Source organism: Pezoporus wallicus, unplaced genomic scaffold, assembly GCF_028554395.1.
Source record: "Pezoporus wallicus isolate ANWC-B61680 ecotype Strahan unplaced genomic scaffold, APGP_CSIRO_Pwel_v1 contig_6923, whole genome shotgun sequence".
Classification (NCBI taxonomy): Eukaryota; Metazoa; Chordata; class Aves; order Psittaciformes; family Psittacidae; genus Pezoporus; species Pezoporus wallicus.
The window spans coordinates 1,919,364-1,946,076 of record NW_026637289.1 but is presented as its reverse complement, the minus strand read 5'-3'; the positions used below and the strand labels follow the sequence as shown (position 1 = coordinate 1,946,076).

General features: G+C 36.6%; 1 protein-coding gene across 2 annotated transcripts in view; it reads left to right on the top strand.

Annotated features, from left to right (window-relative positions):
* Window positions 1-26,713, top strand: part of ATG5 (autophagy related 5) — a 78,999-nt gene that overhangs the window by 35,091 nt on the left and 17,195 nt on the right. For both annotated transcript variants that reach the window (XR_008971597.1, XM_057404695.1), the window contains exon 6: window positions 16,446-16,563. Coding sequence is in view for 1 of the 2 variants with exons in the window: in XM_057404695.1 (XP_057260678.1) it covers window positions 16,446-16,563 (118 nt within the window). In the remaining variant the exon portion in view is untranslated. The remainder of the gene's footprint in view (window positions 1-16,445; window positions 16,564-26,713) is intronic.

Sequence of the window (26,713 nt, the reverse complement as noted above, 5' to 3'; positions counted from 1 at the left end):
AGTTAGTTGCTTGCATGTCCTTACATAAGTACCTGAAAGCCAATTTAGCCTGGGTTTGTGTTACAGTGGATGTTTATTCCCCATGTGTTTTTGTAGATACTTAAGGATATGCAGGTGGATGGCAGGAAATATTAGGCATTGTCTTCAGTGGAGAAGAGTTCCTCCTCTTAGTCTCTATACCTTCCATTACCCCCAAATTATTAGAAGGAAATTCTGTGAAGGGAACTGCTTAGTTTATGTTTGCACAGTATGAGGTGGATGAATTTGTTTTCCTTCAGAGAAAGGTACTAGATTATGATATTGACTAAGAAAAATCAGCTTCAGCAATTACTAAATGTATCTGAAGAAGTTGCTGCAGGAATAAGTGTATGCAATAAAGTGACCAGATGTGCTTTTCACTGAAGGCTTGATATTTTCAAAATTCAAAATACTCTTTCAGTTGTAAAGCTTTTCTATTGAAATACATTTCTAAAGAATAATATGAATCATACCTTGTGTGGTATCCAAATCTGATGGTATGTGTGGGACAAAAAGATGGCAAAAATACAAATGTTATACTTGGGTAAGTCAGAGCTAAACTAACCACAGGTAATTGTGAACGCCCTTGTCCAGCACCTCTCCTTTTAAGTGTAGCAGTCAAGATTGGACCAGAATCCAGGCATCTACTGTAGAAGATGAAGTAAAAGACTAAGTATTGCTAAGGATCAACTCATTTGCAATTTTAAAAGTTGGCTGAGAGATCTTGGAGATTTTATTACCAGCTGTCATAGTCTGAGCTGTGTCATTATGGAGCTTGCACACATGAACCTTTGACAGAGGTGGAAGCTTTTTTCTACCAGAGATGGTTTAAAAATAGTAATTTTTTTTGTTTTTGACACTTTTGCTTACATGTGTCCAGAAAAAAAAAAAGGTTCTCTATGTCACTACTTGAGAAGTATAAGCTGCTATGTCTTCAGTTGACAGGTGCATGAAAACTTTCTTGCTTTTTTATCTAATAGTACCATTGAATAGAGTGCTTTTTTTCACTTGTTCTTTAATAGCAAGAGAGAAAATAATAATAATTGTTTTGCCTATGTTACACATTAAAAAGCATTGCTTTTCTTGTACAGTACTGGAGGTAGTTTGGCTTGAGGACTTTTTCCCCATGTTCATAAGACCAGCTGGTTTTGCACTTTCTAATTGAGCAAAATATACAGCTGGTAGATGGCAGGAAGTTTTCATCAGTCTTTGGCTCCAGGCACTGTGACAGGGCCTATTAGTCAGACACTGGAGAGGAGTCTCTACATGCTGATAGAGATTACCCTGATGAACCACTCTGAGTCTGATTTGTTGTACACTTAGTTTGCACTCATCCATTGGTTTTGGTATCTTGCTCTTGCCCTGTGTCATGCTTACCCACTTGCTCTTGCTTGTTCTTGTCAATCTTCCTCCTTTCCTCTGAAATCTGCCCTATGAGTATATTGTATTTCCAGTTGTAAGTAGCATTTCATTCTTGAGGATAAAATAACAAAAGTAGGTGAAAGAAAACATATTAAAACTTTTCTTTACATGTTTTTATGTGCTTTTCTAAAGTTGCACTTGGCTTAAGGCAGGCTGGCTGTTGTTTGCTTGCCAGCCCCAAAAGGGATGGTCTGGAATTACTTGTTTGCTTGTTTCTTTACTTGGGTACTAGGAGATGCCACTAGAACGTGGTACTGGAATGAGCATTTCCTTTGCCTCTATTTTCTAAGGGTTTTGATTAGGTTATTAGTTTTATTGTCTAATTACATAATAGGCCCTAGCTTTGAACAGGTTTTACCTATCATAAGTCCCTTAAGATCCTGTGATTAAATTGTGCAGTTACAAATTGTTAGGATGTTTATCTGCTTAGCTATATGAGTAAAATTCCCCATACTTAATAATACCTGGATTAAATCTAACACTTTGTTCTTTCTGTCAAGGTTGCAGTACCAAGATGTCTAAATAGATTTAAATGTCCACCATGACCTGCACTCTAAAAATAGCAGGCCAGGAGGAGGAAATGAAATATTCTAAGGCAGTATTAATATCTGGCTCAATAAATGAATCAGAAGCCTGAGCATGGCCCTTCCTGAAGCAATGGAAGACTGGTTTAGTCGTATTGCCACATTAATTGGCAGAGCTCAGATAATTAATTGCAAAACCCATGTATGCAGAGTATGCCAATCAGCATCACAATTTGATCCATATTATGACAGTTGACCAAAACAGATTGTTTGGAAAGATACTGGGTCCACTTGTAAAGTTTTCAAGTAACAATGAATCCACCCTTTATGCTAGTGGGTTATTAAAATCTTTTTGTTGTTTTTGGGGTGAAAAGCCTCCATTGCATTTTAGGGCTGAATTTGTCTGACTTACTCCAATTTCTAGATTTTGTTTTGCCTTATACCACTTTAAATTCTGACTTTCTAACCTTCCAAGTTCACTTACATAAGAGTAATTTCAGCAGCTTCAGTTTTCTTCAGCAAGCTGAATCAATTAAGCTCTTTAAGCCTCTTGCCATGAGGCTTGCTTACCAGTACTGAAGTTGGTTTTTTAGTCATCTTTTCAAACACTAGCTGATGTTTTGATAATCCTCAAAATTAGTATTAGAAAGATGTAGAGGTTAAAAGTAAAGTTTATTTCTATAGAATTTTAGATCAAAAATACCTTAAGCATAAAAATAAAGGCTAGAGGTAAAGTTAACTGCTACTTGAATCTGCATATCTGATTTTTTTATGAAAGAAGTTGAGATGCAATGGCTCGTTGAGTAGAAGAATTAAAAGATTTAAGTGCTGTCAACCGGAAGAGGGCAACACAACACAGCAAGTTTCAGCATCTTGTTGCCTAGTGCAGAATACTCTTGAATAGACCTGTGTCTGTTACCATATTTAACTTTTTTCTTATTTATTAAAAATGACATTTTCATAAAGGATCTGCTGAAAATAGATGAGTTTATTTCTTAAAAACCTCCTTTTACAAAGAAGAAGTTTGAGTGAATAGGAAAACAATGTGAAATGGTGGTTGGTTTGTGTAACAGAGCTGTGCTCAGCTGCATTTCTGTCCTGAACAGAAAAAAAAAGGACTTTGATTCATCATCTAATACACAGAATGACTTATTCTAATAACTGATGGCTCAGAACTGAAGAAGCACCAGCACATGTTCACCAGCTTTAAATTAGTTCAAAATCAAAGCTTTATGAATAAGAAAGTTTAAAAGCTTTGGTAGGCACATATTTTTCCTAGTGCCTAATTATTGGGAGAAAAAAAGCTAAACAAACAAACCAACACTCTATGAAGTATTGCATATGGGTAGCATGATCAATAAGTTACTATGAATACTTGTTTTGTGAACTTAATTGTTTTGTTCTGTGCTGAAAGTAATAGCAATTTGACAAATTGTCACCTTGAGTTGAAGGTCACTGTAACCACAGTTGTTCTGTAATTGCTTAAACTTTTTTGGTCCATCTAAGTGCAGAGTGAAATGGGCTAGCTCAAACTAATGCTGTTAAAAATGACTTTTTTTTACATGTTTTCTATTAAGGAATGTCCATGCAGTTCTTTCAAAAGGCTTAAGGATCTCACTTGCAAGATCAACCTTGTGCCTTTAAGAATCTTAGTACAGAATGGGGGCTTAATCAGTTTAAAAGAAGAATTTTGTGATTATAACCTTTACTTGTCAAGAGATGTGACTGAAGTTTACATAAATATGCCCAAGTTATCTGTAAAACTTTCAATACATAAATATGCCTGAGTTATCTGTAAAATTGTCAATCAGCCTAGTTCATAGCTATTGTGAGAGTTGCGCAGTGCTCAGGGGAAGAGGCACAGGAAACATGGGACTATAAAACAGCTGTTTGGGTAGCTTCTCTGAGCTGGTTGGACTGTTACCAGGCTGGATAGTTCTAAGCTAGATCAGGCTTGTCAAGAGAAGCTACAGAAATCTTTTCAGTTGTGTGTAGATGTAGCTTGTGTACAAAGAATAAAGTAGTTTTGTTTGCATGAAAAGCAGTTTGTTAAGGTTCTGAATTATAAGTAGCCTAAAGCAATTTTGATCCAGGGATATACTGGATTCTGCATATTAGGGAAAATTGGGTAGTATTTTGTTTTAAAGCCTTTTTTTATCTTACTGGGTACTCTTCTAAGTGTCTAGGTGTATCAAAACCAGTAGCATGTAAGTAGTAAATAAATTAACTTTGTGTAAATAGTTATATCGATTATTTTTTTTGTTATTTGAAGATAAGTCAAAATACATTCTGAGATAGAATGAAATAATGAACGCTTAGTGGGGGGGGGAATAAAAAGCCTATTTCTAATTTGAAAACTCTTTAATCTTACTGAATGGCTTCTGCACTCGCTAATCACAAATTGCTAGTTACATTTTTAGCAAATTATTCTTATATAAAACCCAAATTGGTCATCTTTCTGTGAATTGTCTTATGATAATGAACTTGGATATAAATAAGTTTATGTAAATGTTTATGCTACACATTTGAATTTAAACCATGAGGTTTAGATTCTTGTGGCTTTATTTAACTAAACTGTTTTATTAAGGTAGTGCTCTTGTATATTTATATATCACCCCAAATTTGTTATGAAAATTTATATGCATGCAATTTAAAAAATAACAAAAAACATAAATTGCAATTTTCACCTAAGCCTTGAGTGTTAATTCTTAAGAATATGAATATGATCAGAGGTGGGGATGAAAAATGAATGAAGCAATAATTCATTTGAATTAGGTCTGTGTACAGTTACTGTTAGATCTTGCAATTTAAATGCAGTACTCTTTGATATATTGTTACCTTTCTTTTGATCAATAAAGCTGATCACTTCTCTGTTTCATTTGGTTTAGTCAACACAAACTGATTTGCCACTTCCACTACATACTTTGTCATGTAGTTAGGTTCTTATTTTGTAGTAGGAGGGACTTTTGCTACCTGAAACTCTCAGTCCAGTGCTGTATCCCTCTGAGAATGGCTCTCATACTCTGATGTAATAGCAAAAAAAAAACAACCCCCAAACAAAACCAAAACAGTTGGTGAACTGCTTTACATTCCGAAAAAAGGGAAAAGCGAAATATGGATTTTATTTTTTTTTTTCTTTAGAGGGATGAAGAGTGTTTTCTTCAAGGGTTATTTCTGTGGCTGTGTGGCGTACGCGGTGCCTATTGCTTAGGAATTAAACTAGAACAAAGCCTAGCCTATGATGATGATGCAAAAAGTTAACTGCATAGGTGAAAGTCACAACAGTAGCTGTTTTGGTTTGTCAAGATCAGCATATCATCTTATGGTTCCTTTACTTATTTTTAACTAAAATAAATAAAGCAGGTTAAATTTGCACAGAATTGGGGACTTAGAAAATATAGAAAGTGTTCTGTTTTTTGGAAAGCACCAAGACTCCTGTCTGCACTTTCCAGAAGACAAAGCAAATTGTACACAGGTAAGAGTGGAACGGAACAAACCTATGACAAACATCCTATGGTGGGATATGGCACCATACTCTAGGAATACTTTATGAATTAACAAACACATTTCTGAAATTTTGCTATCCTTGACTGTAGGAGTTTCTTCTAGTTTATTGTAGAAAACTAAGAATTATTTGGCTTAATGCTTTTAAGTAGATTGAAGGTGTTATGTGAAGTACTGAAATATCCATTGATCTTAAGCAAACAATCTGATGTTTGATTTTGTGGGTGCAAATCCATTTCTGAAGTTGTTTGCTTTATAGGTAGTCAGTACTTTCATGTGGCACTTAGTATAGGTCAGTATAAGTGCATAAGACACTGCAGCTGTGAAAAGCACTGTTGATTTGTTGTCACTGATTCTTCACATACCTTGATACATTACCAATTGTAAATACTAATCCCTTTCAGGGAAGGAAATTTAGTACTTCAAGGATGTACTTATATTGTGTATGTCTCTGTCTTCTCAGTGCTCAACAAAACTGTTTCTTGGAACTGCTTCTTCTATTTAGCTTCTGTTATTTTTGGCCTTAGGACCATTGCCTGCTGTCTGTTCTAGTTGTTAGCACACTCTTGAGTGTTGACTTTCTTCTGCTTGTAGGATCTGTACAATTCACCTGAGGTTAAATAGTGGAAATTCAGTAGTTCAGAAAATATAGGGCTATTTCCTCTGCACAGGCAAATTTAACAGATAATATGAAAGACCAGGCTACAGCCAGAATGTGGTTCAGCCATGCTTGTTAAGTATTTTAACATGAAAGTGGTTGTGAGTCATACTTCTTCAACTTTTGATGTGGAACTGGTAATGGAACTTCTGACAATATACACTCTCGCTGAAATTGACCTGCAGGGTGGGATTGCTGCCTCTAGGTAAGGTATCTGCATTGTATTTTGAATTGCATCGTGTGCCCCTTCAGTTCTAGGTTTTTATCCCGTTCTGGGAAAGGTCACTTAGTTGGATGTATCTGCTATATATATGCAGATGAAGAGGCTTTTTTCAGGGTTTTTCATTTACTTAAGTGTACCCAGTGGGACTGAGGTTCTACAATAAGAATTTTTTATGAAACACATCCACTCTAGATGGAAGAGCATACAATCTCTGAATATCTCATAAGTGTCTCAGTGCCTACACTTACAAACGTGAAGGTTCTCCTAAATAGCTTTTAAATTAAAATAATCCAGGGAGTTCAGTGGTGGGACCTATGAGAAGGAAGGGTAAACAGTATCCTGGGCTGCTTTGGGAGGAGTGTTGCTAGCAGCTCAAGGGAGGTGCTCCTTTCCCTCTCCTCAGCACTGGTGAGGCCACACCTAGAGTGCTGGGTCCAGTTCTGGGCTCCCCAGTACAAGAGAGACATAAAGCTACTGGAGAGTGTTGAGCAAAGGGTCGCTACGATAATTAAGGCACTGGTGCATCTAATGGGTTGGGGGAAAGGGCTGGGAGAGCTGAGACTGTTCAACATAGAGAAGAAAAGGCTATGGGGGGATGTCATCAATGTGTATAAATATCTAAAGAGAAAGTGCATAAAAGAGCTAAGTACTTTCCAGTGGTGCCCAGTGGCAAGACCAGAGGCAGTGGGCACAAACTGAAACATAGGAGGCTCCATCTGAACATTAGAAAATACTGTTACTGTCAGGGTCACCAAGCACTGGCACAGGTTGTCCACCAAGGTTGCAGAGTCCCCATCCTTGGGTGTAGTCAAAAGCTTCTTGGACTGTTATCTGTCTGTAGGTGGCCCTGCTTGAGTGTGGGATTTGGACCCGAGCTTTCTTCCAGCCTCAACCACTCTGGAATTCTGTGATTCAGAGTCAACCTGCTAGCATGCTGAAAAGCCATTTGGAAAACTCAGTAGATGTTTTATCAAGCCACAGAAGCTTAAACTGTACCTTAGGAACCATTGTTCTTATGGATTTTGTGACAGGCTTTTACTTGATGCTACAAAACTAAAATCTAGAATTTGTAGAAGGATCTGAGGAAAGTTTGTGGCTTTTTACTCCTTTATGTCCTTACACAACGTGATGTGAATATGTTTGACATGGATGCAAAATCAGTAAGGACAGCATCTTTAGAAACAGTTACAGAAGCAAGGTCTTTTATTCTGAGGTGTTACAATTAAGTTAACCCATTACATTTTTCATCACTTAAATTTAACAAAGAACACATTCTAAGTAGGCCTATCTTTTTCAGATAGTAGAACATGTGCTTGGACTTTCAAATGTTTTACATGGTTGTAATAACTCATTGTGTTTCTATTACATAAGCTTTTTCTAAGACTGTAAAGAAGCAACATTGCCAGTTTAAACAATATGGAAAAGGGAGGTATTTTAAATGGTTCTTAATCTTTTCTAAAGATGAGCAAGTAATGTTCCTCAGCGTGTGTGGGTGAATTAACTGAAATAGTTGCCATATTTCTTTGTAGGTTTGTAATAAAGTTAAACTATTGTTAACTGTGTAGGAGGCTAGAGCTGTATGAAACAGTTGCTTCATACAGTGTGCTCTGTTTGGTGCAAGGCTTTAAGGAAGGCAAGTTGTTACCCAAGCATGATTAGGAGAATAGTCCTTAACCATTCATGACCAAAAATTGCTCAATAATATTGTCTAGACATAACTTTAAAAAGCCCTACTACATAGAAATTTAACTGTATTCCAGATGTGTTTATAATTCTGGTTGTGGCTTTAATTTGACTATGGTCTCAACTAAGATACTAGTTAATTCTGACATTAAGTATTGCTTGCATCAGTTCTTGACATAACATTTGCCACATAACAGACCATAACAAGTTAAAGCTTCCACCAAAGGAACACATCCTATAATTGTTCTTGTTTTTAAAACAGTGATCATTAATGCTCAAAACCCAAAGGATTTCCAGCTTGTGTAATACTCTTAAGAGTGCTTTCAAGAATAACAAAATTTTCACTGTACTTGGTATGTGGACAAGTTAGAATTTTGACCACAAGTTTCTATTTTCTTGGTCATGTAAAGTATGCAAATGTAAGAAAATCAGTTTGAGTTAATTTGGAGACACTTCTATAGAAGAAAATTGACCCACTGAGTAAGATTGTATGTCCTCATGTAATTATGCAGTATTCTTGGTTGTTGGGAAAATTAACATGAGCCGGCTTCAGTGTGTGCTTGCAGCCCAGAAAGCCAACTGTATCCTGGTCTGCATCAAAAGGAGCATGACCAGCAGGTCAAAGGAGCTGATCCTGCCCCTCTACTCTGCTCTCATGAGATCTCACTTGTGGTATTGTGTGCAGTTCTGGTGTCCTCAACATAAAAAGGACATGGAACTGTTGGAACAAGTCCAGAGAAGGGCCATGAGGATGATCAGGGGACTGGAGCACCTCCCGTATGAAGACAGGCTGAGAAAGTTGGGGCTGTTCAGCCTGGAGAAGAGAAGGCTGCCTGGAGACCTCATAGCAGCCTTCCAGTATCTGAAGGGGGCCTATAGGGATGCTGAAGGGGGACTCTTCATTAGGGACTGTAGTGACAGGACAAGGGGTAACGGGTTAAAACTTAAACAGGGGAAGTTTAGATTGGATATAAGGAGGAAATTCTTCCCTGTTAGGGTGGTGAGGCACTGGAATGGGTTGCCCAGGGAGGTTGTGAATGCTCCATCCCTGGCAGTGTTCAAGACCAGGTTGGACGAGGCCTTGGGTGCTATGATTTAGTGTAAGGTGTCCCTGCCCACAGCAGGGGGGTTGGAACTAGATGATCTTAAGGTCCTTTTCAACCCTAACTATTCTATGATTCTTTTAATAGTATATGTTTTTTTCATGTCTTGTCCTTTCATGTTCTTTCAAATCTCAGGAGTAAGAAGTTTTAAAAATGTGTCCAAATACACATTTGTCATGACCATATAAAAGTGTACATATAGAATTATCTTAAGCTTCAATCTGGTAGTATACTTCTGCATTATTAATTTATGTGACTGCTGTTAGTGTGAATTAAATGTATAAAGTGTAGCTAGTTTGTTTCATCTTTGTTGTTGCATGCCTCTTAAAAATATTACGGAGTATAATGTTCTTGTTCATCACCATAAAGACTTAAACCTCATGAGGTAAACAAAGCTTCCTTCTCACCATTTGACTGCAGAAGCCCTAGTACAAACTCAAGAGAAAATGAAAGAATGCAGGGTTTTCTATAGGTTGTAATCAGATACATATTACAGTTTTTAGTCACTGAAAATGTAATTTATTAGAGCAATTTAAAGGGTATTATAGGAAAGCTAAGTAATTTGATTTGTTTTATATGTTGACTTCGCAGCTAGTCCTGCAACCCACATCACATCTTGTCAATGAGTCAATTTTTCTAGTAATTCTAGATAGATGTGTTGAGCATGTTTCTACTCCTTTTCGTCTTACAGCTTTTAGTTCATATTGGACATACAAAACCATTACTTAATCTTTCTATTTAAAAAAAGTTAATTCTATTTTTTAATGTAATGTACTTTATTCTCTGAACAGTGATATGATGTTGCAGTTATGAGGTTAAAAATTCTGAATGCTAACAAAACCAGTGCCAGCCTTATTGAAAGCACACAAAATCATAACTAGAGTGTCTGTTAGATACAGTTTGCAGAGACTAAATAAAGAAATACTAGAAATAGTGTTTCAGGTTTTTTGGAATGTTGTTCCAGTCCTAACAACTTGGAGAATAACTGATCTAGAAACATCATCATCGGTGTACAGTAAAGCAGTGGGGTGTCTCTAGCTTAGAAGATTTAAAGGAGGGGAATGGAGCAATGATTACAGGATGAAGACAAATCATGTTGTGTTTTATGCCTCTCAATCTCAGAAAATACTGATGAAATTTGAAAGGTAACAGATTTCAAACGGATAAAATTAGACCATTTTTGAATCTTGTTTGTTATCATGCAAGACTTGAAGTGGAAAGAGAAGTCACTTCCTTATTTTTTACAAACGTCTAATGAAGATGTAAGAATCAAACTGGATTTGCTCTGAATATGTCTTGTATTAGAGAGGAATTTGGGGTTTGGGGTTTTGTTTGTTTTTCTGCTTCTCAGACTGCTCTTTGAGTAATGGCAGCTTGTTAAGAAATGGCTTCCTTCATTTGTGTTGAAATGAACAAGTGACCTCTTATTGAATTTGTTGAGAAGTGGACACAATTTAAATGTATTTGTGAGTAACAAACATAGATTATTTTACATAGTTGTGGGTGGTGGGTTTTGTTTTTTGTTTTAATCTGTATGTTTGCAGCTAACTTACTGGAACATAGTATTTGGGCGTAGGTATACTATACTACTATTCAGTAGTGAAAATGAAGTTACCTTGATGTTGTGTTTCGGCATTTAAAGAATGGATTTCAAGTTTATGCTGTAACTTGAATCTCTAGCCTATAGAGTGTGTAAGTGTACTATTTCTTAGCACCCTTTGAAAATACTATTTCAAGGCTATCCTGACTGAAGCACAAAGTAATACTTACAAAATAGTCAATGTAAGAGTGTAATAATTTTTTTAGATATTTTTTGAAGTAAAATACCAAGATCCCAACTAACATACACATCTTTCAGAATCTGTTTACTTAGAAGCATAAACTGGAAAGTGTGCTGGGAAACAGCAGCAATTGTGAATAGGGAAATATCTTAAGATTAAAAACACAAATTGGAAAATAAGATCAAACCATAGGAGAGCGAATGAATTTACTAAGTAATACAGTGTCCCCTGTATTTCTTAGTTTGACATTACAAATGAAAGTGAAAGGGAGAATTGGAAAGTTTGGACTTAGAGTAGTATTTCCTTCAATACACGCTTGCCTAGCTGATTTTTTAAGCTTGTATTAATTGAATGATGAAATAGGAATCAAATACAAGTATCAGTTAAGCAATATTGGTATTTTTAGCTACATGAGCACCTTTATTGTGGAGTTAGTTACTATTTGAGTATTGCACTAAGAGTCTTCTGTCATTCGAGCATAAGCTTAAGATGTCTTGATAGGTGGGACATAAATTAATACTTCAAAATACTAAATTGGCTGTATGAACAAGAAATACGCAGGGAAGTGCAAAGAAGGACTGCTGTAGTTATTGGCTAGTTATTTATGCAGAAATATTTTGCAGCATTTACTCTAATTTATTGTATTGATTTAACCTATTTCAGTTAATACTGGCCATTGCAAATGCAAATTGCTGGGATTTAGTTTTTCTGTTAAGAAAGAGCATGACTGGAGATAGGAAGCTTAGAACAGCATCACTGAATGGTGGGGGAAGAATTAAAGGTCTATGTACATGCAATTTTGCTTAAAAAAGCATTTTATTATCTGTTGTGTCTAGCTTATGCAGCCTGCAGACATCCCAGTAATGCAGAATAACGAACATGGGTTGGACTAAATCTGCTCTTAGATTTCTTTACTGTATAGTCAGTATACTCAGGGAGTAGTTAATTTTCCTCAAATTTCTTTTTATATAAAATAACCATTATGCAAACTGTTATTATTGCTTTTAAAGCTTCATGGTTGAGTTTAAATCACTGTAAATTAAATGATAAATTTAAGTTATGGGAGGTTTCTTAGTGTAAAGGGTTCAGTACAAAGCAGCACAAACTATGAACTTGACAAGTTAGTGAAAATATGATGGAGTATATAGGGAAGTCTCGAGTTCTACAGTTTTAAGCTGCCAGCACATGTGGGAATTGTAAGGAATTCTTTTTTTACTTTGTGGGTTTTATATGCATGGTAACTTTTATTTGTTGAATACTATTAGAGTAGCAGCAGAATGTTTAGACAGAAAATCCAAATCCCTTCCTCTAGATGGAAATACTGGTAACTGTGATTTTTCCAGATTAAAACCCAGCAGTTCATGAGTTATGTTTTTCATTTTAAGATGCATCCTGTATAAAATATCTGACTAATTAAATTGTGGATTTCAGGCAGTGTTTGATGTTCTGTTGATTCTGAAAAGGACCAGGCAGGCTGACTACGTGGGGTTTTGGTTTGGTTTTTTTTGTTTGTTTGTTTTGGTTTTTTGGCAGGATAATAGGGAAGAAAAAGAGTTGTAATTGCTAGCACAATATGTAACTATATAGCTTGTCTCTGATCTATGAGGCTTTAGGCTGCTTTAAAGGGCCTCTTAAAACTTTCCCTCACCTGCAACTCTTCTTAATGCAAGTCTACCTGAATAGGTAATTTTTAATCTGTTTTTTTTCTCACTGCAGTGTAATTTTTTTTTCACTGTCACTTTCCTATCACTGTTATTGTTTAAACTTTTTTTAGGAAGATTAAAGTCTTCATTTGTTCTGAAAAGCACAAGATTTGTGGTGCTATATAGTAGTGTAGAAGAATGAGAAATTTCAGTTGTAATAAATAGAAAATATGTTAATTTAGAGTTGAGTATTTGCTTTCATAAAAAATTGATCTGATACCAACTTGTGGATATGATCAGTGTAAAATTCACTGCAAATTTTGCACCAGGGGACTGTCTTCACATGCTTACATGCCTGACGGCATTTCCTCTGTGGACTGGCAATTATTCTCACCTCATGTACCCTGCAAAAGCATCCAGCATCTTTTGAACAGCTTACAGCTACACTGTGACTGTAAAATAAAATAACTTAGAAAGTGCTATATTCTGTTGAAGCTCTGATAATCTTAGTAGGAAGAAACAATAAATACAGTACAAATACATGCTTTATGCCTGATGTAGATTATTTAAAGTCATTTTCAGTTAACAGTTACGCAATGCTGTCTGTGTGGGTTAGATGACAGATAATACTGTTATGTGTGATTAGGCAAATATTGTACAAAACAACATTAGGTAAGCAATTACTCGCGTTGGCTGTTCCTTCACGTGGTGCTGTAGTAAATACTGGAGTAGAAAGCTCTAGTCAAGTTGGGCTTATATTACTAGCTACCACACTTCAAAAGGGGTGATGGTAAGATTTTTCCAAGATTATTTATGCTCCCGTATGACTAAGATACTTTTGAAAAATTATCTCATAAACATTGTAGATTGTAGAGTGGGATTTTTCTTTTGACTCTTTTAATGTATAAAGTATCTGCTGCATGGGGGAGAAGAAGTGTAAGCATGTTGGGGTAATACTCTTCCTGTAGGTTTGTATTTGTGAACCACAGTCTTTGTATAAACAACTTGCAGTTACTTTTATCATTTTAACATTGATGGAGACCAGTGATCCTTATTTACATTACCACATCTGTATTCCTCGACACTTAAAATGTAAAATTGAATTCATTTTCTATAATGTTTCATGATAGCAGCTGAGAATATTGCTGTGCAGCAACTCTTTGGGCTATTTTAGAAAATACATCTTTGACTTTTCCCTCGGCATGAAATTGTAGAATTGTAGAATGGTTAAGGTTGAAGAGGACCTTAAGATCATCTAGTTCCAATCCCCTTGCCGCAGGCAGGGACACATTACACTAGACCATGTCACCCAAGGCTCTGTCCACCCTGGCCTTAATGATGATAACTAGGGAAAAATTTAATGTAATTCATTAATATATGATGAGAAACTGCAGTATGCACTTCAGAAATTCTTTTCTTAAAAGTCTGTTGAGGATAACCACCTTTGCTTGTATCCTTCTGGTGTTTGTTTCCACTTGTGCTACTTCAGATGGTAAGCACTTGGGAGGTGTGATTAGATGTCTGAATAATTGATTATTATTTTTTTTTTCAACTTAATAGAAAAATGTTTTGCTGTAACAGTGTTTTAGGGATTTTGTCTTGTTTGTTTGTTGGTTTTAATTTTTTTTTTTATGCTTGGGGGCGCTTTTTTCAGTTTTTTTCATTGTAACATGCCAGGGTTCACTTCTCAAGTGTGGATCTGTCTGAGGTGGATCCTGCTGGCTCTGTGCCTTCCATCATTTTTCAAATGTTCAGACATTTCATTACTGCTGTTTGTATCCACATTCTTCTACCCTGAGGATGTAGAGGGTTGACTACAGCAGCTAGTCAGCTCCTTCTGATCAGCCTTCATAAGAAGTAACTTTTGGAGATCGTTGGCAAGAAGTAACGAGTAGCTGTGTCAACAGTTCTGCACTGTACTGCCCTGGAATTACTTAGAGGTAGTGTACCACTTTTAGGAAAAGATTCCTTGCCCTGCTGTTTCAGAGAGGTGAATGACAGTTGTCATGGTTAATCTATTGGTTGTAGCTTTTCATGTAGGTAGGTGACAGAGACCACATTGTAACTTCCTTTAAAATTGTTTTCTAACTTTCAAATTTTTTACTACACTTGAGGTTTGCTGGGGCTTTATTCATTTGTTTGCTGTGTTGTTTGGTTTTTTCTTCCCCAAAAACCTCTGCCATGAGATAGAATAGTTTTTGATGTTGAGTTGTGTTGTTTTGCTTTAATTTTTTTTAATTACCTCAGTAGGACATGAACCACTTTGAGAGGTAGGAAACTGAATTTGGAAGGACCAGTGTCTCATATTGCCTTTTCCAATTAAGATGGTATGTGTTGAAAGTTTAATTTACTGGAGCCCAGTCACCCATAATGCAGGGCACATCAGCTAATTTCTGGAGTTGCTAGCAGAAATTTGTCAGTAACAATTTAGAGCTTGATTAAAACTTTTGGACTTATTGAATATGAGGTTTTCAACTTCTGTTTTCTGGCTCAGGTGCCCAGTTTGGGAGGAGAAGCCACACTGTCGGAAAAAACTTTTCCTCTCCTTTCCAAGATCAGATTCTTGCTGATACTGAAAGGATGGGAAAAAAGGTTACTTATACAGATACACAAAGAAGGGGATTACCTTAACATACCCACAGTTCTTCAGTAAGTACATCTATAGATCATACAGGGCCAGGAGGCCTGGATGGATGAATGAAGATCTTCTGGACAAACTCAGACACAAAAAGGAAGTATACACAGGGTGGAAGCAAGGACAGGTAGCCTGAAAGGAATACAGAGAAATTGTCTAAGCAGCCAGGAATCAGGTTAGGAAAGCTGAAAGGAAGGCTAGGGAAAATGTGGGCCCTCTCTAGAACTAAATGGGAGACCTGGTGACCTGGGACATGGAGAAGGCTAAGGTGCACAATGACTTTTTGCATCAGTCTTCACTGGTGAGTGCTCCAGCCACAGTGCTCAAGTTGCAGAAGGCAAAGGCAGGGACTGAGAGAAAGAGCCTCCTGCTCTAGGATCAGGTTTGAGACTAAGGTATTTGAAGGTGCACAAGTCCATGGGACATGATGAGATGCATCCACAGCTCCTGAGGGAACCAGCGGATGAAGTGGCTAAGCCACTGTCTGTCATATTTGAGATATTGTGGCAGTCTGGTGAAGTTCCCACTGACTGGAAGAGGGGAAACATAACCCTCATTTTTAAAAAAGGAGAAAGGGAAGCCGTGAAAGTACAGTCCAGTCAGACTCACCTCAGTGCACAGGAAGACCATGGAGCAGAGATTGCTGGAAACTGCTAAGGCACATGGAAAAGGAGGAGGTGACTGGTGACAGCCAGCATGGCTTCACTAAGAGCAAGTTGTGCCAGACAGATTTGGTAGGTATAAGAATTTAGGTTGCCTGTCAAAGCACGGCACTTTTCTCTCTCTCCTTTTTTTTTGCAGCTGAAATAGTTTGAATTTTTCAGCATAAAATCTACTGGAAGAAAGTCACGTGGCTTTAGCTATAATGCTACATGTTTGACATTAAAAGTGCTTAATGTGTTTCTAAAAGGGGAAAGATAAACTATTGTAGAAGGTATTTGATATTTCTTAAAGTATTGCTTTGACTTGGAAAAACATCTAGGCTGATGTTGAGCTCCTAAGTTGATGCTCACTGCTTTCTTTACTTAAGAATGTATTGAGGTGTTTTGTTTAAGCAAAACATTTTGTTCTGTTATTCCTGTAACAGAAGGTTGGTTTCTTTGAAATAAAATAAAAAAAAGGAATGCAAATGCAAGATGTTTATTCTGCTGCAGTCTCTTGTTCTGTCCTATCTTCTGCCTGTCTTGAATAATATGATGTATTTGCATGGTCCTTAAATTATTGTTCTTGTTGATTTTGCTGTCAAAACAGGCAACCACAGAAAGACCTTTTATACAGAAGCTATTTCGACCAATTGCTTCAGGAGGACAGATGCATACTTTGGGAGATCTGCTAAAAGATGTGTGTCCTAGTGCTATTGACCATGAAGGTACTGTAAAAATAACTTTTGTCTAGTAATGTATTTTTTTTCTGTTGATTTATTGTTTGGTTAGTTGGGTTTTGTTGTGTGTTTTTGTTTTTTTTTTTTAATATGGGGATTTTGGAGGTAGGACTATGTCTTAGTACCAGAGTTTGACTCCTTCATGCCGTATAGTGTGCCACACATCACATCACCTGCATTGTTTGGAGATGGCAAGGCTGAGGCCTTAGACACTCTTGAAGAATTAATTTCTGGAAGTTTTATTTTAAAATTTGTGTTTGCCTTCACACTGTTCTTAATAAAAACATAGTGCTTTCTGCATTTAAAAAAAAGTATTCTTGAAGCAATGTCAACAGAAATTTTAAGTTACCTTTAATTTTATTCTGCATATTTTTTTGTACGTAAAATACCATAATTGATAGAAATTGAAGGGTTTTTCAGAATACTTTCTTCTTGTTCAAGCCCAACCTTTAAAAATGTACAAAAAAAGGAAGAGATTATTGTAAGCATGTAATAGTTTATGTATAATTACTAAGTAATATTGTGTGACAAGATACCAGTTAGTTCATGTAGCATTATATCATTTCATACAACAACATTTGACAGTCAGTGCTTAGTCAGAAAAATAATATCTGATTTTATCTAAGCCTCAAAGATTACAACTATTGGAACTCTGATATACTTTTAAAGTGGGATAAATGTAAAAGTTATGTAAATTAAGATAAAATCAATGTGCAAATTAAGATAAAAATTTATGTGAAACATTTTTTTTCTTGGTTTTGCTGTTGTCTTGCCAGTACCTGTAAATAGGTAACTGTTTTTCAGTCAGTACATCACAACATGTTTTGAGAAATATCTGATATTCTAGAGAAGATCTTGGCACAGAATTTACTGATGTAGTATAAGTACCTCTGGACCGTAAAGCACTAAATTTGAAATCTTTTAAAATCTATAGAATTGCATGCACAGAACTTGTGTAATTCAAAATCAAACACTTGTGGATTTCTTTAAGTATAGTGATCATGGAAATCTACTGAAATCTCAACAGATCTTTTTACCCATGTTTAATACATGTTAACACATGGAAACAATTTCCAAAAATAACAAAAGTAAGAAAAATATGGAATGATGCTAGCCATGTGTCTATTTTTCCTAAAGCTGCTTATGAATTTTAGAGCATAATTTTAAGTGATGCTTTCAACTAACTGTCCAAATGATAAAGCAAGATACAAACAGATACTTAAATGATAGCGCAAGCAAATTTAAGCATCTTTAAGTACTTAAGTGTGAGGATCCTCCTACAGACACTCGTGAAAAGGTACGAAGTGAATTTAATAAAAAAAAAAAAGAGCGTAAGAAGGATGATATATTTTAATTTGAAAGGCAGTCAAAAGCACAAATTAAATGCAAGAAACTCAAAAAGTATTTATGCAAAAAGTTATTCCAGGATATCATGAATGGTCAGTTTTACATGGATTTGTGAAAGCTGCACATGGGGAATGTGCTAGTTACTGCTGGAAATCCTATACTGTTGTTGTGGTTTAAGCCCAGACGGTAACTCAGAACCACGCAGCCGCTCACTCACTCCCGCCTTCTTCCTCCACCCACTCCCGGAAGGGGGAGGAAGATGGGGAGGAGAATCGAAAGAATGTAACTCCCACAGGTTGAGATAAGAACAGTCCAGTGACTAAGGTATAACACAAACCACTGCTGCTACCACCAATAATAATAATGGTAAGGGAAATAGCAAGGGAAGAGAATACAATCACTCACCACCCACCAACCGATACCCAGCCTGACCTGAGCAGAGATCTAGCTCTTCTGGGTAACTGACCCCAGTTTATTTACTGGGCATGACGTGCTGTGGTATGGAATACCCCTTTGGTTAGTTTGGATCAGGTGTCCTGTCTCTGCTTCCTCAGAGCTTCCCCTCCTCCCTGGCAGAGCATGAGACTCAGAAAGTCCTTGGTCAGAGTAAACATTACTGAGCAGCAACTAAAAACATCGGTGTTATCAGCGGTGTTCCCAGGCTGAAAGTCAAAAACACAGAAAAATGACTGCTACTGCTGAACCCAGGACAGTATCCACCTCTTATTCCATACCATTCATGTCATACCCAGATCCCACATTTTTCTATGTACTGCTGCTTTTGTCTCAGGACAACTGTTTATTCAATGGGGCAAAAAGTGGTGGTTACTTCTAGGAAAAGAATCTAAAATAGGTACTATCCTTACACTTAGGAGGAGTAGTTTCAAATTTGGTGGAAAGGTTTTGTTGTATTGGAATATATTTATCTGTTCCTCTCTAAATCTCTTAAATTTGACCTAGTTTTTATCTGTAAGATTCTACTAAGCAACTTGCAAACATTAGTTTAATAAATTTGATCCCTCACATGACTATGGGCTATCTAGGATTCAGTAGAATTTCTCCTGTAATGCACCTTTGTATTGTTTTGTTGTTCAGTTGCTTCTCTTACATTCTGAGTGTTCTCCTCCTTTTCTGGTAGGTAACAGAAGGAAATACTAGGCAGAGCTAAACACAGAAAATAACGTGAAGTCTTGAGGAGATGTGAGAGTAGACTGATACATAGAGCCAGTGGAGGCAGAACGACTGAATTTGGAAGAAAATTACTGTCTGCGAGTCATTAAATGTGATGAGGAGAGCAACTATAAACAATATGGCAGGATAAAAGAGACTGGGGCAAAAGCCAAACCCAGACATAATAACTGTGAACACCTGGACGAAGTAAGTGGGATAGGTGATAAAACAATGAGGGAGGAAAAGCAGCATATTGCATGTGGATCATACACTGGCAAAGTGGTTTGGATGGTCTGGAGACCTGTTTGGAGAAAAGGATTGAATTAGAAGTTGAAAAGAAGGGCAGTTTGGCAGAATGAGAAGGTGCAGGTGGATAGGTGGTCAGGTGGATCTGGAGACAGTTAGAAAAGGGACTGGGGAAAACTTGTTCAGGGTTTGCTGTAGAAGCAGCCTGCACGCCAGACAGGAATACAAAGTAGAAAATTAATTGTGGTAACATAGAAAGAAAAAAAGACCTAGGAGATAGATCAGAAAGAGGCAGAACTACGACAAGAAGGAAGGATGATAGAGAAGGGATCAGACTTCTGGAAAATTACCTGAAAAGGTGGATGCCCATGGCAGCAGTGTTTTTTACTGCTGAGGAACATGCACAGGTAGGATAGGGCCCTTAAGAGGTGTGAAGGGCAGCACTGGTTTAGGCTTAACTGCTTCAGTTCATCATACTCTCCTCATTGATGAATTAAGCTTACGGTGACCAGGATGACACCTCATTTAAGTGTTTCCACCCCTAGGGCAGTCGGTTCCAAGTGTACTAGACACCCCTCCAAGGGTGGAATCAGTAAGTGAACTTTGATTATTCTCTTGCTGGCTTTATCTGCTCATTTACTCTTCAGATGCAGTGTGCACCATCTTAACTGTTCACACTCTTGATACAGCTTTGAGCTATTAAAGAAAAAACCCCACTAACTCAGCAGAATGCTTAATGCCACTTCTGAGTTTTGCCTGTAGAAATGTTAGCAGCCATAATGAGGGCATACTTCTCCCTTTTCCGGCGAGTAGAATCCCAAGATCTCAGCACGTCTGTGTTGCTGAAGTCTCCATGAAAGCCACTCTGTCAACTCATTTTCTTTCTGCTGGTTCAGTGAGAGTTTAACAAACTTCCTCTGTCAATAGATGCTCCACCAGTTCAAAAAGAGGAGGAGGCTGTAAAGCTGAGTGTTTCTATCTATTTTATGGGCACATGAGAATTTAATTTGCAAGCATTTTTTTGAAACCTGGAAAACTATGCATAAATGTTTTCCTTCTGAAGTAGTTGTATCCAGTTGAAGTTGAATTACTTGAAATTTAGGATGTGTCAGAGTTGTAGACCACCTGTACAATCCTGATTTCTGTACACATGCATGCTGATCATTATGCATACAGCTTAATCACTCTCCACCTCTCTACTCGTTTTGTCTTCTGTGAGACTTCTGTCTTCCTGCACAGGCAGGGCATGTTTTGGTGTCAGGGCTGTGTCGTGAAAAAAACATTGTCCTCATTATTGAAATGATGGATGGGTAATTAATGTACTTCAGGAAGTATTGCAATTTAGGCAGCTGAACACTGCCTTTGGGAATTGATTTCAGTTCTTTCTCCCATAGGGAGTTCATGTATATGTGATAATAGGCAAACTGAGTGTTACAAAACCACCCATTTCATTGAAGAGCGCCAGAAAAATCCAGCGATCAGCGTGAGCATTCTGCTGAACAGCTTGCTCGCTTACACTTGGAATCAGCAAGAGCTTGGGGGCTTTGAGTGTGCAAACACCAGGCACTCTCTGAAGTCAAGTTCTAGGCTTCTCATTACTCCTCTCCGACCCTCCAAAAAATATGTATTTCTGACCATGATGGCTCTTTGACTTCAGTATGTTATCTGTAAAATGGTAATGCAGTCTCCTTCCATGGGATAATCTTGATGAAACAGTTTCTGATGGAAGAATAGTTTTTGGTCAAGACTATTTGAATTTCATATTAAAAATTGCCTTTTTTTGACCTTTTTTTGCTATCTTATAATTTTTTGGTTTGTAAGATTAAATTTTTTGATCTACACATTATATTTATTCTGGTCAAGGCATTAAAATAATCACGTAACAAAATTGTCAAAGGTATATTAGAAAAAGCTGACAAGCTGTTTTCCACACCTGGATTTTTCAGATTTTATGTATTCTTACCAAAGTTTAAATCTACCTAGATTTTCTGAATACAGGAAAAAAAAAACCAGTATCTCATCAACGATATGCTTAAGGACACAGTAGATATTATTGAAGCAAGTTGTTCTCAACCTTTTTCACTCTTGTTTTCAAGAAGTAATTTAGATATTTTTCCTTCGAGTGATTTTTTTAACACCCCCTCTTTATGGAATTAACGTGTTTGTGACATTGGCTGCATCTTTTTGTCAGTGCAACACAATCAGTATAGGTTTCTCTTTCTTTCTGTTTTTCTCCATCTGTTGATTTTTTTTTTTTTTTTTTTTTCCTCTGTGGGTTTCTCTTTTCCAATGACTTTTCATTCAACTGTGGAAGCTTCATGGTAATTGTGGTGATTGCTTGTCTATGGTGACGTCCGTAACTGAGCTTTGTGCCGTGGGAACACAGAGAATATATGATTTTCAGACTCAGCATTTGTAGCCATATATGTGAGCTGTTCCTGCTGCCAAATACTTGGGGACCACCACAAAAAGAGAGAGGGAAGGGTTTCAAGAACCACCCACAGTGTCTATATGCCTTTGCTTTAAGAAACATGGATATAATTAAGTCTCTCTTTTAACTGTGCTGAGAAAAAGTATTTCAATGAAAAAATTATTTATATATGTGGATTGAATATATACTTTGATTACCAACTGTGAAAAACTTGATGGAAAGAATGTTGTCAGGAGTAGAACAGGTTGAATAGTAGCATTAAAACACTGATAGGGAAAAGGGTCTTTGTTAAATATTGTCAGTATTATTTTGGACTGTTACAGACTGTGGATTGCTTTAGATACTGTGCTTTACTTAAATTAGCTTATGAAACTGTTCAAGGGTTTTATTGTTTGTTGAAGTACACTGAAAAACAAGAACTTGAGCAGTTATTATCCCAACCCTTATGTCCCAGTCTCTCCTCAAACTACTCCTTTGTTCAAATGTGTATATATTATTCTCCTTAACTGTACAGTGTTCACCTTTCTGGATTGCTAGATAGTTTCATCTCCTTAAACTGTTCATTGCAAAGTGATAGATAAAAGTTAAAGGCTTTTTTGTCATAGGCATTGTTAGACCAAAGAAAAGAGTGGCTTCTACTTAGTCTGTCCTTTTACCTTTTCAGACTACGGGAGTGTTAGCTTGACCTCTTTTTTTCCTCTTTAGTCATCACAGTGAAGTTGTCAAATAGAGATAGCAGATTGGAATTTACTTGTCAAAATGCATATCAAACAATTTACACATTCTTAGTGATGATCAGAAAGTGTGAAGAAAAGCAGTACTTTGAATTAGAACAAGAGCTAAAACCAGTGTAGTTCTTAACTAATGTAATTGCCAAAGTTTTCTCTTGACTGCAAAGGGATACCCTGTTTCTCTAAAACATGGAGAATGGTTACTTTTATTAGTACCAAGGATCTTTAAGAATAGAGAGTACTTCAGAGAAGATGCTCTTTTTTCCACCTTACAGTACTCCTACTACAGTATTGTACAGTACTCTCTTCCAGAAGACTACATTAGAACTGATCTAACTCACTATCATTTTCTGTCTGAATGAATGTTTAGACAGCAAATGTGTTAAATCAGATGTTTTCTCATTAACTGAGTAGCTTTCCTTTTATCTTGATGCCTATTTAGCTGCTTCACAGGCAGCAGTTGTGGTTATGTGGCAACAGAAATAGTAATACCAAGTCATCACAAAAAGTGCATCACCTTGCATTTAATATTGATGCATTTGATTTGTTTTAAATTTTTTTCTTTGCTCTGATCTTCCTGTGTTGACATGAAATTTGGGAAGGAGTAAAGTCCTACTTGACATGTTTAATAAATTTTAAAAATCAATATTCTCAAACACAAGCTAATCCAGTAATCACTTCCTTTGTATTGCAGCCTACTGTTATCTCTCTTTAATAGATGTTATTATTCGGGCTTTAGTTACTGCAGTAATAAATTCTAATTAACACAGCAGTTAATAAATGAAAGACCGACACTTCAGTCTGAAATTTTACAATGGGTAAACTTACACTGTGTGTTAGTATATTTCTTATTTACTGTATTTCCATAATTATTGTTTACTTAAATTCATCTAGAGACTGCATACAATTAAAATAGAACTTGGGAGTTCTGTGGTTGCATAGATAATACTTAGCTTGCTATTCATGGACTACTATTCCCGACCACCTAGAGTTACTGGGAATCCTTACTAGAACATGTGCATTTTCACTTCAGTTTTCAGTATTTCAAATTAAAACCTTGCAAGTTTTGCAACTTGAGCATATTACATTGTGTTTAGTTCCCAGTTATGATCGTATCTTGGGCAGGGGAGGTGGGCTTGGTTTTGGTTTTACCTTAAAAAGAAGGCAAGCTGGTCATTTAGGTTTTGGGCAATGATTAAATGATTAGTTATTTCTGATTTTGATCTCAGCATTATTGAAGAGTAGTACTTATTTTTCAGTTCTTTTGTGTTGATCCATCTTACTTTCTTTCACGTCAGCGGCTCTTACAGCTGTTTCCTTACTTTTTTCTGCATCGTGTTTCTTAAATACCTCTATTCAAGTTATACATAACTTGCTATCCTTTTGTTACCTGCTTTTGCATCTTTTAAAATTGGCTTGTCTTACTTCTTCGACTAAGCTTACCATAATTTGTAAAATTATTTTTGTAGTTTTTCAATCTCAAAGCTTATTTCGTAGAAGACTAAAGTCCAAAATGAAATTGTCCAGTTGTCACCATTCTCATTCACCATTTTACGTTCTTGAAATTGTACAAAGATCCTTTCCAACCAACAGTCCAAAATCCTAGTTTTACCTCTCAGAGAATGTGTCATGCAATTTTGAATGACATGTCTTTTTTTACGTTAATATGAAACACCCATTCATGAGGACTCCAGTGTTAAAATCGGATTAATATTATTATTATTATTATTCATGCTACAGTAAAATAATCTGATCTTTTCCTGTGCTTGTGGATGCTGCTTGCACAGACAAAATCTGATCCTTTAACTGAACAGTTCTTGTGTGGTAGAATTGTCAGCAGTAGTTCCAGTTCTAGAAAATTAGGCAGTTATTTAAATAACTTGAGAGTTATTACTATTTGTGAGAAGATGTAGTACATTTTGGAGGAACAGGCTAAGATGAAGCGTGATGTTGCCTGTGGTCTTTTAGACTGCATAGTTACAATTTCTATGAAGGTAAGAAAGAGAAGATGTTAAGACCATGTTCTTGCCTGTAAATATAGCATAAGGTGACATAGCTGATGTGGTAGAACACGTTACCTGTGTTCCCAAAACTGCTGAATAAGGAAATTCATTATCTGTGCCTGATGAAGATAGCACCAAGGCTATTTTTCATTGCTGTATCTAATAACCTCTGTCTTACTGAGATTAGGTAGATAAGGCTATGTGCTTACAGCAACAGTGTCATTTATGACAGATAAATAAAATTAAGTGTTATGTATCTATTGCTGCTAGAGAGGTCATGCTGCATTTTGCCATGGTTTTATGCATTTAATGAAAGGTGTTCCTGTTGCCAGTTAAGGGGCCTTTGTTTCCAGAAGTAGTGATATCAGTTCTGAGCTTCAGAGTTTAAGAAACTTGAAAAAAAAAAAAAGTGAATAATTCCCAGCAATTAAAAAACTTATAGACATTTATTATAGACATATATGAGGTTGCTGTAAAAGAACATTCTAATATGTTAAACAGTTCATTTAGAAATGTGAGTCATTAGGAGAAGGGGATGAACACGGTATGATCTTGTATAACTACAGAGCAACAATTGAGAAAGGAAACTGTTGAGTTCAACAGAATGCTTTGAAGAAATAAAGGGTTAAAATGATAGAAAACAGAGTTTTCTGGGGGAGGGAAAGACGTCTTTCCTCTTCCACACCAGAAATTTAAGACATTGTGCATAATGCAAAGATAAAAATTGTATAATTCAGAGGGAAGCAGTTTTCTTCCACTGCTATCATGTCTAAACAATTCTGGATACAATTTTAATTTGCTAGTGTTGTTGAAGTCTTCATAAAACTTGTTTTGATTTTTGTCTTATGCTTCCTTGAAGACTCAAATGGTAAACATTTGGACATAATGACGCAAACAGTAGGCTATCAATCAATCCCAGTTTTCACAGCATTGTTGTTCATTCAGAAAAGCTGTGTGAACTGACCTCTCTCTACAGCAGTGTCATTAGTTCTTTCAGAAATAAAGCAAGGATCAAAAAGACTTCCAGGATTTTTCTCTTAAGACTTGCTGTACTGAATGATTTTGTAAAATTAGAGATCAGCTGTTTTCAATTAACTCTCAGCTTTTTTTAATGTATATTGTATGAGAGACTACATATTAATTGTTTTTTGTTCTCCCTCAGTTTTCTGAGCAGGGACTTCCAGTAAATTAGTCAAACAGAAAATTGAATTTAGATTTGCTGTGTAAGGTCCTAATTTTGATACAAGTGACTAGTAATGCAATAGAAGGAGGTAAATGTATGCAGTGTGAATAGTTTTGGATTGACATGAAATATAGCTGAAATTGCTCTCTCTGAGGTCAGAATTATTTGGGCTTGGAGCTTACTATGAGAGCTGCACAGCACCATCCCAGTCCTTGCTGCTCCAGTGGTAAGCAAGTTTAGGAAGCTTTTGATCCTCATGTCTGGCTAGTAAGTCTGACTGTGCTCTCTGCAGGCTGGTCTCTACTTTTCAATGCTGTGAAGGTACAGTGTTGAAATACTTTTCCAGGCCACCTACATTTAAAATAAACTAGCCATGATCAGTTTTAGGCAGTTTTAGCCACACTTTAGTCCCAGATGGATATGACAGTATTGTGAAAGGTTACAGGTCCTGTAGTGTGTAGGCATACTAAAAGACAATTAAAAGCTCAGTAGCAATGTGAATGCTAGTCTACTGACTTCTGTGCTTTGGCAGTCATCTTGCAGGTCGGAACTGAACTTCAGACTACTACTTAAGCTGTTCCACCCTGCTTGTGTCCTTGACTCAGTGGTGCTCTCCAAGTTAGAGCAGGTCATTATGTACGTCTCCTTTCTGGTGTGAGTCATTATTTGTGCCTGTTATTTTTTCCTAACCAGGCCATCTGCTTGGATTATCCTTCTGCATCTGCCTTTCATCTGTCTGACTTCCAACTTTTTGATTTTATTTTTTTATACACACACCCCCCCCATCCCCCAACCTGCCCCAGCTGCTGCCTGGTTTTTGTTGGGATTTTTTTGTTCTTAAGTTGTAATTGAAAGACATTATGTTTTCTGAGTTAAAATTGCAAGGGGTAGAAGTCCAAAGGTTGTCTTGACATTATAGAATTAATAGTCATGAGTGCAAAATTCATAAGTAATATATATATAATGAATTATTTTGTCCAGACTACACAGAAAGGTGCAAGTAATCTGAGGGTTAATAGTGTGGCAG